The 14,214-nt window shown below is 33.5% G+C and overlaps 3 protein-coding genes across 3 annotated transcripts; 1 reads left to right on the forward strand and 2 right to left on the reverse strand.

Annotated features, from left to right (window-relative positions):
* Window positions 1-12: 12 nt before the first annotated feature.
* On the forward strand, window positions 13-1,319 carry LOC106316255 (uncharacterized mitochondrial protein AtMg00810-like). The gene has a single exon (XM_013754130.1). The coding sequence runs from the start codon at window positions 13-15 to the stop codon at window positions 1,231-1,233; it is 1,221 nt and encodes a 406-aa protein (XP_013609584.1). The 3' UTR covers window positions 1,234-1,319.
* Window positions 1,320-6,166: 4,847 nt separating this feature from the next.
* Window positions 6,167-7,668, reverse strand: LOC106312861 (probably inactive leucine-rich repeat receptor-like protein kinase At2g25790). Its single transcript, XM_013750539.1, has one exon. The coding sequence runs from the start codon at window positions 7,537-7,539 to the stop codon at window positions 6,376-6,378; it is 1,164 nt and encodes a 387-aa protein (XP_013605993.1). The 5' UTR covers window positions 7,540-7,668; the 3' UTR covers window positions 6,167-6,375.
* Window positions 7,669-11,541: 3,873 nt separating this feature from the next.
* Window positions 11,542-13,239, reverse strand: LOC106316943 (fucosyltransferase 6-like). The gene is made up of 2 exons (XM_013754808.1): window positions 13,087-13,239; window positions 11,542-12,992 (listed from the first exon to the last, which is right to left on the reverse strand). The coding sequence occupies exons 1-2, from the start codon at window positions 13,193-13,195 to the stop codon at window positions 11,542-11,544; spliced, it is 1,560 nt and encodes a 519-aa protein (XP_013610262.1). The 5' UTR covers window positions 13,196-13,239.
* Between the last annotated feature and the right edge of the window lie 975 nt (window positions 13,240-14,214).

A 14,214-nucleotide genomic window follows, 5' to 3' on the forward strand; every position in this document is an offset into this window, starting at 1 on the left:
GATTTATGGCAGATGGATGTCAAGAATGCTTTTCTTCAAGGAGAGCTGGAGGATGAGGTTTACATGATGCCACCTCCGGGTATGGAAGACATGGTCAAGCCAGGGAATGTCCTAAGGTTGAAGAAAGCAATCTATGGGTTAAAACAGTCACCAAGGGCTTGGTACCACAAACTGAGTACAACTCTCAATGGAAGAGGGTTTGTAAAGTCAGAAGCTGATCATACACTCTTCACACTCACAAGCAAGCAAGGAATTGTGGTGATTCTTATTTATGTAGATGATATTATCATCACAGGAAGTGACAAGGAAGGTATTATCTCAACCAAAGTCTTTCTTAAGTCTACTTTTGATATTAAAGATTTGGGTGAGCTAAAGTACTTTCTAGGGATAGAAATATGCCGCTCTAAAGAGGGGTTTTTCTTATCTCAAAGGAAGTACACACTTGATCTTTTGAATGAGGCAGGAAAGCTTGGAGCGAGAGTAGCCAAGACTCCACTAGAAGATGGGTATAAGGTGCTGCGTGAGGGGGAGATTGAAGACAAGCCCTATACTGACGTTAAACACTATAGAAGAATTGTAGGAAAGCTGATATACCTCACCATCACCAGGCCTGATGTATGCTTTGCAGTTAACCAAGTAAGCCAGAATATGCAAGCTCCCAAGATACACCATTGGAACATGGTTGAAAGGATCCTAAGATACCTAAGAGAGGCGCCAGGGCAAGGAGTGTGGATGGGATGCAACAAAAATACAGAGATAGTTGGGTATTGTGATGCTGATTGGGCAGGAGACAGAGTGGATAGGAGATCCACTACCGGCTATTGTACATTTATTGGAGGCAATCTTGTCACTTGGAAGAGCAAGAAACAGAAGATAGTGTCATGCTCAAGTGCCGAAGCTGAATATAGGGCGATGAGGAAGCTCACTAGTGAGTTGATTTGGATCAGAAACCTACTTCGAGACTTGGGTATAGAGACATCAACTCCAATCACCATGCATTGTGATAATCAAGCAGCAATACACATAGCTTCCAACAGTGTGTTCCATGAGAGGACTAAACACATTGAGGTGGATTGTCATAAAGTTAGGCAAGCAGTGGAACAAAGGATCATCTTACCCTGCTACACAAGAAGTGAGGATCAACTAGCTGACATCTTTACCAAGGCTGCAAGCACCAAGGTTTGCGAGTTCATACATTCCAAGTTAGGACTCGTAGATTTTTCATCACACTAATCCTCTTAGCCATGAAGTGTTCTACTCTTTTTCCTTGGCTTGGTTTTTATCCCATGAGGTTTTTCCAAGCTAAAGGTTTTAATGAGGGAATGCTTCATGGTTTCCAAGTTTGACCAGTCCATATGGTCAAGCTTGAGAGGGAGTATGAAGATGAAGCAATAAGAAACAAGATGGTTGGTTAAGGTCTCAAGACAATGGAGATGCCACTACAAGGGACAAGCATGTATGGTGGGTTAAAGTCTCAAGACAATGGATTATTAGTTTATCATATCTCATCTACCATTTGTCATACTTGTAACCCCTATATATATGGGATGTTCCCATAAGCAAATCAATCAAGCAAATAAGATTCTCCTTATTTACTCTATCTCTCTCTACTTTCTAGATTAAACATCTCTCTCTTGTTCTTTCACTATGTTCTTCAATTTCTAACACTTTGTTCATCTGATTCAGCGACGGATTTAGGTTCATGGCTTGGTTTCCTTGTATTGTTTATGTCCCACTGGCGTTATTGTTTCTAAAGATCTCTTCCTCTGCTTTCGGTTGTGGAGGCTGCCTCTGGTTAACCTCGTTTTATCTCCAGTTGTCAGTCGCTTGTGATCTATGGCTTCTTGCAACTATGGTCTTCCTCTCTCAGTAAGTGTCCGGTTTGTTTTTGGGGCTTGTGCTTTCTCCTTGCAGTTTGGAGCTCTTGTGATTCATGGATGATCTTCTCTGGTGGTTTTTCCTATGGTTGTGGTACTAGTTTTTTTTTTTTTTAGTTTTCAGAACGTAGTTTGCTTTCTCTTTAGAATTTTTGGAAGAAGTGATAAAGCTTTGTGGAGGACTTGAGTAAAGGTCATAATCTATATTCTTTGTTCTAGTCTTGTTGTTATTGCTTCCGGGATATCCAGTGGCTCCGGGGTTTATCTGGCTTATGTTTTTGTTGTCCTTTGGTTAGTGTCTTTTGTTGCTCATTCCATCTTAGTTTGTGATGGAATACTTATGTTTGAACTTTTTTGTATCATTTGTGATCAATATCAATTCATAAATGACAGCAAAAATAAATTAAGTTAGGCACTAGAAAATGGGAGGGCCAAGAAACAGCTGTTTCCGGAGGAAGTCGCTGATGCCGACAGTGACAAAATTGGTTGGTACCGATACCACAAATAATGATTTCGTTTCAGCAAATATGTAGCAGCTGTATTTTTCTGATAGTTTATGATTGTTTAGAATTTTATTCCGTTCATGCGCTCTTTCTTTTTGAGTAACCTGTATAACTTAATACAATTTTTTTAATAAACATGAAACCCAGATTAATTTGTAAAACTTCTAAAAAATCTGGATATTTTTGGTTTTTCTTGATAAAATTTGTAATTTTTGAACATTTGTCGATAATCATTTCATAAGTCATAACACTATGTTTAAATTGTAATCAGTCCTCTCAAGTGAAATTGAACTAGTGGTTTCGGTAACTCTCAAGTGCCATTAGACCACTATCTACAAATGAAATCTTTTATATTGGCCAGTAAAAATTAAATACTCAACAATAGTAGTTAATAAAATTCGAACCATGGTCTTGGTTTACATAGCAAATATTTGATGAATCTATTCTAATTAAGAGACCAACACAACTTGGTTTTATACGATCATTCTTTAGACCCAAATACTAACAGTTCTGGTGCAATTTACTAAGTAATTCAGCTCTAGTTTAGTAGCCATTTGAATTAAGCTTGAAACTATTACGTTGTTTGTTTTGTTATTATTAGAACCGTACGATTGTTATTCCGTATGTTACAAAAAACAAAATACTTTAAACTACATACAAGCACCATAGTGAGAAAGAAACTCAAAGTCAGGAGATGACATTACTAGTCATTTATCAATTGTTGGTAGTCATTTATGGATGACAAAATCAATTGTTAGGAGTCATTTATCAAATAATAAAAACTGTGGATTCATATTGGGTATCATAACACTACGTTATCCATATAGTAGAAATACATAAATCTATTGCTTTAAATAGGGAAAAACTAAAATGTATCAAAATTGATTCTATTATTATATATATTTTAAAGTTTGAAAAATGATTAGATGTTTTTTCATACCTAATACTAGTATATGTTTAAAACAATAATCGTTGACCAAAAAAACAATAATTAGAAGAACAAATACTTACAAAGTAGTATTATTTTTAGTCTTGATAGTTAATACACCAAAAATAAATAGTATCCAAATTCATTTTATTACTATAAATCTATTTGTTGCTAAAAAATACTATAAATCTTTAATTTTGAAAATAGTTAGAATATCTTCCATACTTAACGTAGATTTTAAACCTTGTTAGAAAAAAACTTATATTGAAAAACTACTATTAAATTTCTAATCTGTGAAAATAAATTTCAATTTATGTACAGAATTGTCGTTGTAAATTTTTATAAGCTTGATCTTTGGACTAAAATTTATAATGCAAAAATTATTCATGACACAATCAAATTTTAAATCTTACTAGATTTGGATCCGTACAACCGTGCGGGTATTAATTTTCATGTTTATATATATTTTACATAGAATATATTTTTTAAGCTACTTATATATTTAAATGTTTATATATAAGTATTTTAAATATAACAATTTGATAGTTTTCATGCTAAGTTATCAAATCATCACATATATTTGGTATTTTTTATTATATATATTTTAAAATTATTTTTTATTCAATTATTATGATCCTGATCCGTAATTCAAAGCGCTAGATTTTCTTTATCAATATTTTTATGTTTATTCATTTAAGATAATAACTATATATATATATATATAATTTTAAGATAAGTTAATTTTATACATGATTATCTAATTTACTAATGTAAACCCGTTCTACCAACATATTATATTTCTAGCATAAATTTTTAATGTTTGTGAAAATAAATATATTAATTTATCAGTTTAAAATAATTTTATCATATTTAGTCAAATACAATGTTTTATTTTAAAATGATAGATATAACTATAAAATAGTAAAATTAGTTACATATAATGTTTATAAAAGATAACTGAGTATATATATATATATTAATGTATAATAACATTAATTTCATTACTAATTACAAAATTAGTGAAAATATTTATATATAATTTTTGATAATTAAGATATTGTTATAATGTTTTTCAACACGTTTGTTAAAAACAATAAATAAATATATTTATATTTTATTTTAAAAGATATCAAATTATATTATGATTTAATTAGTTAAACGGGTTGTCCACCTAAACCAGAGGCTGTTATAGACGCTATAACAAAGCTTCGTAAGAAAATAGCTAGAGAAATCTATAAGGATCGAATTAGACCTCAACGGGGTAGATTGTATATTAGCATTAAGGAAATACATTTAATAAAAAATTTAAATGATGATCCAAATAAAAATATCACACATGAATCAATGTGAGTTTGTTAACCAATCCGAATTTTTAGGAGTCGGTGTTATATTAGGAATGATATATTATTAATCCATATTATTAGTAATAAATGAATGATAACTGATTTCTAGTGAAAGTCCATTTTAAAAAAAAAATCACACATGAATCAAAGTCGTGACTTCTGTTTTAATATATAAGATATATATTAAAATAGAAGTCATGACTTCTTTCATGTGTGATTTTTTATAATTTTGACCATCAATTAGAAATATTATTAAATATATTTTATTAAGATTAATAGTACATAGAATATTTAAAATACTTTAATCATAATATCTTTTAATATCTTTTCATTTTAATTTAAATTCTAACAATTTTTGTTTTAATAGATTTTTACAAGATCTTCATTTTTGAAATTATATTTAAATATTTTCACTAATTTCGAAATTATTTTGAAATATTATTATACATTAATATATTCAGTTATCGTTTATAAAATAAAAAATAAAAATTCTATAATATTTTATCTATTATATAATCATAATTAATCATATTAAAAGAAAATTATTATATTGATCTAAATATAATAAAATTTTATTAAATTTATAAATTTATATATTTCATATATTTTATTTTCGTAGGTATAAAATATTTATGATCAAAAATAAAATCTAATACGTTGATAAGATGAGTTAACATTAGCAAACTATATATTGCATGTATAAAAAATAACATGTATTTCTTTAAAGCTAATAATATAAAATATTTGTAACTACTTTAATCATAATATATTTTTATTTTAAATATAATATATAATATATATTATATTTTAAAAATTCTAATAAATCTGTGTATAAATATTTTAACAATAACTTAATGTATTTTAAGTTATCATTTATAAAATAAAAAATAAATAAATAATATCATATTTTATCTATTTTATAGTCATAATTATGTTAAAATACAATTATTATACTTAAATAAATATAATAAAAGTATATTCAATTGATAAATTTAAAAATTTTGTTTTCATAAATATAAATTATTTATTTTAAAATTAAGATATGATGATAGAACGATTTAAAATTAGTAAAATATATAATACATGTCTAAAAATTAATATATCTTATACTTTTATATATACAATAATAATTATCTTAAATGAATAACCATAAAAAGTATTCGTAAAAAGAAATCTAGTTTCAAAAGACGGATCAGAATTTAACATAAATTAAATACAAAATAATATTCAAATATATTTTCTCATGAATATATTAATTTGTTTAATAACTAAATGTAAATATAAAAAAATAAATATATAATAAGAAGTGACAAATTCATACGGTTTTAAACAATTGATTAATTAAAACATGTAAATTATAAAATTATTGTATTTAAAATAGTTATATAAACATTTAAGTATATGATTCACATTAAAAATATATATCATTTATGCTCTAAAATAATAATTTATGTATAGAAAAATGAAAATAAACATCCGCGTCGAAATCTAGTTTGGACTATATTACAAAATATAAATGAAACAAACAGGCTAAAAAATCCCGTTTTTTATTTTTTATACATTAGATTGTGTACCTTCAACGCAGTTCTTACTTTCTGCCAACATCCGAAGATCTCGATGAATAAATATTTTAGTACTATTTCTTCAAGACTATAGAGTAAACTCATTAAAAGACCATTATTTTACAAATCACTGACACAAAAAGGTGACCGACACCGACAAAACTATGACTTTGGTTTCCCACCATAAGCCTGCTTGCAGATGGAAAATGGTTTCTGCGATGGAGCACACATCTTCGCTTTCCCTGGACATCCCTGCAGACAATTATTCCCCAAACTCCCCATCACTTCCGTCTCCGGTTTAACGAATCTCGCCGGCGCTTTCCCGGTTAAGTAATTCCCGTCGAGGAAAAGCCGTCTCAGCGTCTTGCTCCGTTCGTATTCCGCCGGAATCGCTCCGTGAAGCATGTTGTACCTCAAAGACAACGAAGAAAGTCTCGGGTACGCCGCGAGACTCGCCGGAGCGTTCCCGGCGATTCGGTTAAACCCGAGTTCCACCGCCACGAGGTCGCTTTCTCCTGCGAGCTTCTTCGGAGGAAGGACTTCGATGCCGGTGATGCTGTTGTTCGCTAGATCGACTTGTTGGATAGATTGCAGATTAAAGAACCAAGCTCCGAGTGTTCCGGTGAACGAGTTCTCAGCGAGTTCGACTACTTCAAGCTGAGTCGACTCGGTGAACGACTCTTTTGAGATGGGTCCTGATAAAGAGTTCGCCTTTAGAGCAAGGTCGATGAGGCTCTGCGGGAGCTTTGGGATCGAGCCGGTGAGCTTGTTGTAGCTAAGATCGAGCTGTCTCAGATTCGAGAGCGAGCTAAGTGATTTCGGAAGCGACCCGGTTAGCGAGTTACGCGAGATGTCGATCGACTCGGCTGAGCTGAGCCGAGTTACCGATTCGGGCAAGGACCTAGAGAACGAGTTTGACCGGAGAGTTAGTGTCTGGAGGCTGACGAGGGAGGAGATGGAAGATGGTATTGAGCCGTAGAAGTTGTTGTCGGCGAGATCGAGCGTGAGTAGCTGCGTGAGACCAGAGATTAGCGGCGTGAGACGACCCGTGTACCCGACCGGGTCAAGAGTGAGTTGGGTCACACGTGTGGAGTCGGACGAGCAAGTGATGCCGCACGTGAAATGAGTTCGACGTGGTGTGGCGCATGGGTCGGAGGCAGTAAAGTCCCAGCTTGCGAGACAGGACCATGGAGGGATTGAGTTGGGTTTCACGGCGGCTTTGAAGGCTTTTAAAGCTGACACGTCGGATGGTGATGTCAGTGCATCGGTGGAGATGATGGAAAGGGAGAAGAGGAGAGGAAGAAGGAAGGAAATGGACAAAGTCATTGTTTTGGTTTGAAGTGTTTTGTGTGAATGAATGATGTCAAGTGTTAAAAGAGTGTTGCTATCTTTATATAAAAGCAAGCAATTCTACGTGGTGGAGGTCGGCTTTGCCTTTTGGTCGCCTCTCTCCATACGTACAAGGTTAAGACATAAATCAAATGTTTGAAGAAAGTTAATTAACATGTTGTTAGCCTGAGAAAGTTATTGATTAAGTTTTGGAACTTTTGGTGAACTGTAAAAAATGTCTGAAACTTTTGGTTAACCAAAAAAAGAAATGTTTCAATAATTGTTAGTAGGAATTAATGGTCTAACTACCATATTTTATAATGATAAGGCTAAGTTTGTTGCCACATCCTGTGATTTTCTTAGCAAATAATCTTGTATTAAGAAGATTATGTTCTTGGAGTTGTTATGTTAGCGACAAAGATAGGATGCGACAAACGCCGTCTGACTATGAATATGAATATGAATATGAATACGAATAAAGACACAGTGTTCTTTGGACTAATCCAAAAACGCCTTTGTGCTTATTATTCTATGTTACAACTATATAGTTTATGATCATCACTCATTTTCCATTATTTCTTAACTCAAAAGGAAATGAAAAAAATAATAGTAGAAAATTGGATAAGACCGAAATACTTGGACTTACGAATGATTGGGACATGGCTGGAGGGCACTTACAAAAGCTACTTTCTTGTTTATTTATTTTCAGGTTCCTTAGAAAAAAATCATTTCAAAAAGCTAGCGTTTCCCTCTTTGTTAAGTCTTGCTTTCAGGTTGTTAGGCAACCTCATTGAGAACGATTACACGAGGACTTCAGCTGTGGCCTATCTAAAAATAATAATTAGAAAATGTAATATTCTTCAAAATCAAAATTTATATTATTTAGATGATTTTTTTTTGTTACTGATTAGTCAAAGTTCAAACCAGACAAAGAGTTATTCTGAATAAAACATTTGTCTGACAATGTCTGGTCTAGATGAGATTTAGATGAAGTTGATCTTAAAAATTAAGATAGTTTTAGTTCATTTTCCCGAATTTATTCCTCTAAATTTATAGTTTGTAATATTAACATTTCTTATAAATTTCATTTTCAAGAGAAAATATCTCTTTTTATTTATTTAGTTTGTTTCAAAAAAATCATTCTAAAATTATTCATAAAAATTATATTCATTTCTTAAAAATAATATATATATATATTAAATTAGTACATACATCTCATTCGAGAGATTTCCTCATTCGAGGGTTACAAGTATAATAATGGATGATCACATGATAGGCATGACCAACCTTCTTCCTAGGCCTACATTGGATTGAGATCCCTTTAGCCTCCGAGAGAGAACAAGAAAAGTTTTCCTCCCAACGACTCTATGATGTATCTAGACTTATTTGTGAGTAGTTTTTGGAAACTGTGCCAAGTTCTGGTGAGGGGCTATATCCATATGAAGTGTGATAAGATGGAAACTCTTATCTGCATATGAAGTGTTTAGATCACAAAAAGTGTAAAACGAGCAGGGTTGGAACCCTTATTTTCTAATTATTGAATATTTTAGAGTGTCAGATCTTTGTGGCCTTCTCTTACTTATCTTCCTCTCGAGGATATTCCCCCTTCTTTATAGAGAGAAGCTTATGTGCTTTCCCACAAGTTGGATGTATTCCATTTCGAAAAATACCCTAGAATAGCACTAAAAAATTTTTGGTCACAAATATAGATTCTAATGATCAAAATGACCAAAATGTTTCATTAAAGAGGTAAATATATATTTATACCCCTAGAGTTAACTAATCCAAACCCTAAGGTTTGGAGTTAAATGGTGGAGATTTGTGTTTAAAATTTTATAAAATAAAAAATAAATATTGAAAATTTGAAATAAAAATTTTTAAAAATAGTTTCAAAAAGTATTTTCGAATTACAAAAAGAAAATTTGAAAAAAAAATAAAAAATTTCGATACTTTACTCTATTATGAGACCTCACCCTATGCTAGGGAGCTGGTTTAAGCCATGCCCTTATTTGACTCCAAAGACCGGATACATAGCTCTTCTGAGCGGGTCAAATTCAAATACAATGAGTGTTTAGGGAAAGTAAGAAAGAAAGACATAAAGTGGAATCCGGTAATCCTACTGCTACTAAGACTACTCCGTCTTATTCAAGCGCGGTGTAACGGGGGTTGTCAGCGTAACAGCTAGTGCTCTATATCTGAGCTGAGAAATAGGAACTGCACTTCGACTTTTTTTTTTAAAAAAGTTCGAATTTGAAAACATATAATCTAAAACTATATAATTTTTTTTATATATATCTAGGATATTATGATCATTTTACCTATTAAATGAAACATGTTTCATTTTACCTATTAAATGAAACATTTTGGTTATTTTACTCCTTATGGTCTATTTTTGTGACCAAAACTTGAAAATTATCTATTTAGGAGAATTGTAGCGGTGAACCTTCTATGTCCCAAGCTCGTCTGTTGTGCCATGCGGCTAGCCTTGTTGTATCGGACTTGGCTCCTCCCAGTCATGTAGCGCACATGGATTCCAAATAAAATCCGTCCCAAAAATTGATGCCGGCTCCATGGCTTGAGTCGACTCATATCATGGATGTCGTGCACCAATCTTGAGAAAAGATGGCATCCTGCAACATTTGCTTAGTTTACCTGTAGGATAATTTTTGAATGATTCTTATTAGGAAAAGGAAATATAACGTATTGTTGTAATCTATATATTATACAATATTCTTATTAGATTAGGGTTATGATATCATCCTTGTAGGGCCGTGCTTGAGTTTTCCAAGGTTAGAAGTAGTAAAAAGAAATTAGCCCCAAAAATAGTATTAAGCTGGTTTGAACTCATAACCTTAAGATTTGAAACAGTTTATTCAGCCACTGAACCAACAAAAACTCTTGTCAAATTGGCCCCCAAAATTGCTTATAAATATATTGGCCTCAAGCCCATGCTTGACCGGCTTGCGGTCAGGCCCGGCCCTGCATCCTTGTATAAAATACATGACTTCTTATCACGTTAATAATTATAGATATTAGCATTAAGTAATAATTCTTGGAGAAATTTTATTACAATTTGTGATATGTGTGTATTTGGAGTGAACCCATCGTACCTAGCTCGGTACAACTAGATACCTTTCTATAGCATGTGTGGGCAAAAATCAAACCCGCACAAAGACTGACACTCGTGCTCGTGAACCTAGATAGGCAGAGAAATAACAAACAAGGAAACCCTCTTCTTCCCCTTCATGAAGGGATCAAGCATTCTTTTGGACCGGTTTGCAATGGTGTTCGGTTTGCAATGGTGTTGAGGCTTAGCTGGTTGAACTGGTTCGTGAAGCCTTCAAGTTTGAGTTAGTTGGTCGGTTGGTTGAATAGAACCTCCACGGACTGGTTAAAGATTTTGTGCATGTGTATTGTTCCAAACCGGGTCCTTGGAGCTTGTTTCATGGTTGGGATTTGGGTGGTATGGTCGAAATTGGTTTCGGATCTTATATCATTCTCTCTTTCTTGAGAAAATTTTATCCCAGGGTTTTATTTATTGTTGAGCCGGGTCTGATGAGGTTGTGGAAACACCATTATAGGTCTTGAGAACATAACAGAGAGAATCATTCTTTGTTCAGGTATAAATTAACTTTCTCATCACAAAGCAACTCATTTTTATAGAATTAACGGGGCTAGTTAGAATGTAAAAAACGATTGCAATATACTCACCAATGGTCAATGCTACCTACTGTCTTAAATGACACATAAAGTAACCTCCAGAAAACCTCATTGATAACTAGATGTTTGAATATGATTATAACATGTGCTGTTTATTAGTTGTTTATACCCAAGCAAACCTTGTAGACGTTTTGAACAACTAAATGTTTCTATGCATTGACATATGAAAACATAGTCAACAGTTGTAAACTGTAAAGCGTAACATCTTCCACTGAACATCAATGATGATGATTATTATACAGGAGAACTAAAAGAGAGATAAAATTGCTTAAACAAGATCTACAATTCATCATATAGCTTGAGCCCGTCATCCACAAGATCCTCACAATGCATAACAAAAGGAAAAATCTCCCCCGAGTTTTTTCCCCAGTCAGCTTCACATCCATGAAACGGAGGAGTAAGGTAACAAGGCTCCATCGACGTGGATCGAACACATGGAGGATCAGGAGTTGTAAGATCCCTTGGCTGAAAAAGTAACCATGGCTTTAATCCTCCAATACTATAAGCAACATATCCAAACGTAGACCTTGCACTTGTGACAATCTTATCGGTTAGGCTCAGTAGATATATCTCAGCAAGCGCCTTTTGGTCATGAAGCTTCTTGTCTGTTTGCTGAAACCTTTCTCCACTTGGTTGATTGACTTCAACAACCTCTCCTGTCGAACTTGGTCGCTCCCAAAACATGCTCTTTAAGTTGTCAGAGTACTCAGGATACAAAGATGTTACAAGAACAGCTTTAACTTTTGTGATACTCGATGCATTGACTTGTGGTTCTTCTTGTGAAGCCAACTCAGGCAAGAGTTTCTCTCTTTTTGTACAAACTACGATCTGGTCCATGACGTGTTGGAAATATCCAGCGTTCTTTCTGAAAACCCGTATTTGAATCCCGAGTGTCTCGTCTGCTCTCGATAAGTGAGCGTGGTAGTACCTTGTGACCATACCCCAAACTTGATTGGTCGGGTGAAAAAGATACCGAGACAAAAGGTGGAAGACGGTATCTTTCTGCGGGAACAGCTTCATTAGTTCGGGTCGGAAAGTTGGATTAAACCATAGAGACGGAACAAAGTAGACATTGGCTTGAATAATCAACCAAGGGACTTTGTTGATCAAACCTTGATCCTTTTCGCAGACGAACATCTTATCTTCATCCCTTGAGTCATGGAGGTTATGAAGATATAGATGCTGCGGGATAGAAGTCGAGTTGATGGCGTGATTGTTCAGCATTGTTCCGTAACAACGAGAGTATCCCTTGTCGAACCGGTAAGTACCATTCATCAATGGGAAGTCAAGTGGAAGCAACCAAGAAGTACCCGGAAATGGCTCGCATAAGATATCACTAACATCCTTGCGGTTGTCAACGAGAATGATTCTCTCTGTTAAGAGAGCGTAGAGGAAGGCAGAAGCAATGGTAAGCATTCTGTTTCCAAGCCCGTAACCCGCGATCCACACAATGTATCTGCATTCACCGATGGAGTTGCCTTCTGCATAATTCTCATCACGAACAAGATTCTCTGTTGCTTCCTTGTAAGCTTTTGTGTCTGGACCGCAACGCTTGTGCAGCACCTCGTAGCTTCTAAGCTTAGAGACGAGATATTCGGAAGGCTTGTATGGCGAAGGCTGGCGATACAACGAAGATTTATGATACCTACTGAAGCAAGAACCTTCATCGAAATCGCCGGTTAAAAGTCCTCCCAACAGTTTATCCCTCGGTGTTTCGGATTCCTTTGAAACTGTGGAAAGAAAATGAAAATGTATAAAGTCAGAAGGACGATTCTTAGTTAATATATAAAACACAAAGATGAATATATAGTTCTTTTTTCTTACCGGTGGATATAGCATCAAGAAGTTGGTTCTTGATGTTGTTTGAGGATGATAATAACATTATGGACAAAACTAGTACGCAACTAAAGAGGAATGTTATCAGAATCTTCATTTTCAAACCCAAAGCCTGAAAAATTTACTGGAGATCTGAAATTTGTGATACATGTTGACATTAGTTGGATCGCTTATAATCAGGAGATGATTCAAAAAGTGTTTTATATATAGCGTGATTAGAACTCTTATTGTGATTTGAAGTTGAAGATACAGTATGACTTTGAATATGTTAGCGGCGTGATAGTCAAGTTGTGCATGTGATTATCGACGAAAGTCCGAACGTGACTCATGTAGACATGTCTTGAACTCCGAATTCTTTTATCGTATTAGTCTCTATAAAAACTTAGTTTACCAGTTTAACTTTATAGGGTCAATGAAATGTATTCAAATGAAACATATAATTTTCAATATTCAGTCTTCGATTAGTGAACCACTTGGAGAGAAAAAAAGGTGGAGGAATGTGATATTTCTCTTTGCACAGTTAAAAACTTTTTTTTTTCAAAGTTGCACAGTTAGAAACACTTCTTTAATCTCAATATATAAGATATTGAGTTATTCTTGGATTCACCCCCTATAGGTTCACCAACCAATAGAAAATTGTCATTTTAAATCTAGTATCTTTTAATTAAGGAAACCAAATAACTTACAAATTATATTATTTTTTCAAAATAAAATTTAAAAATAAATAAAAATAATATATAAAAAACGAATTCAAAAAAAAATGTTGTCAACAAAACACTAAACCCTAAACTCTAATACTAAACCCTAAACTCAAATCCCAAACCCTAAATCCTTGGGTAAACCCTAAATTCTTTGGTAAACCCCTAAATCCTTGGAAAAACACTAAACATGTTGTCAATAAAACACTAAACCCTAAACTCTAATCCTAAACCCTAAACCCTTGGAAATACCTTAAATCCTTGGGTAAACCCTAAACCCTTGGGTAAACCCTAAACCCTTAGGTAAACCCTAAACCCTTGGAAAAACACTAAACATTTAGATAAATTCTAAATTATAAATCTTAAACACTAAGCTCTAAATCTTAAAAATAAATATATATTTTTTAATAATCTTTTT

This window comes from Brassica oleracea, chromosome C9, assembly GCF_000695525.1.
Source record: "Brassica oleracea var. oleracea cultivar TO1000 chromosome C9, BOL, whole genome shotgun sequence".
NCBI lineage: Eukaryota > Viridiplantae > Streptophyta > Magnoliopsida > Brassicales > Brassicaceae > Brassica > Brassica oleracea.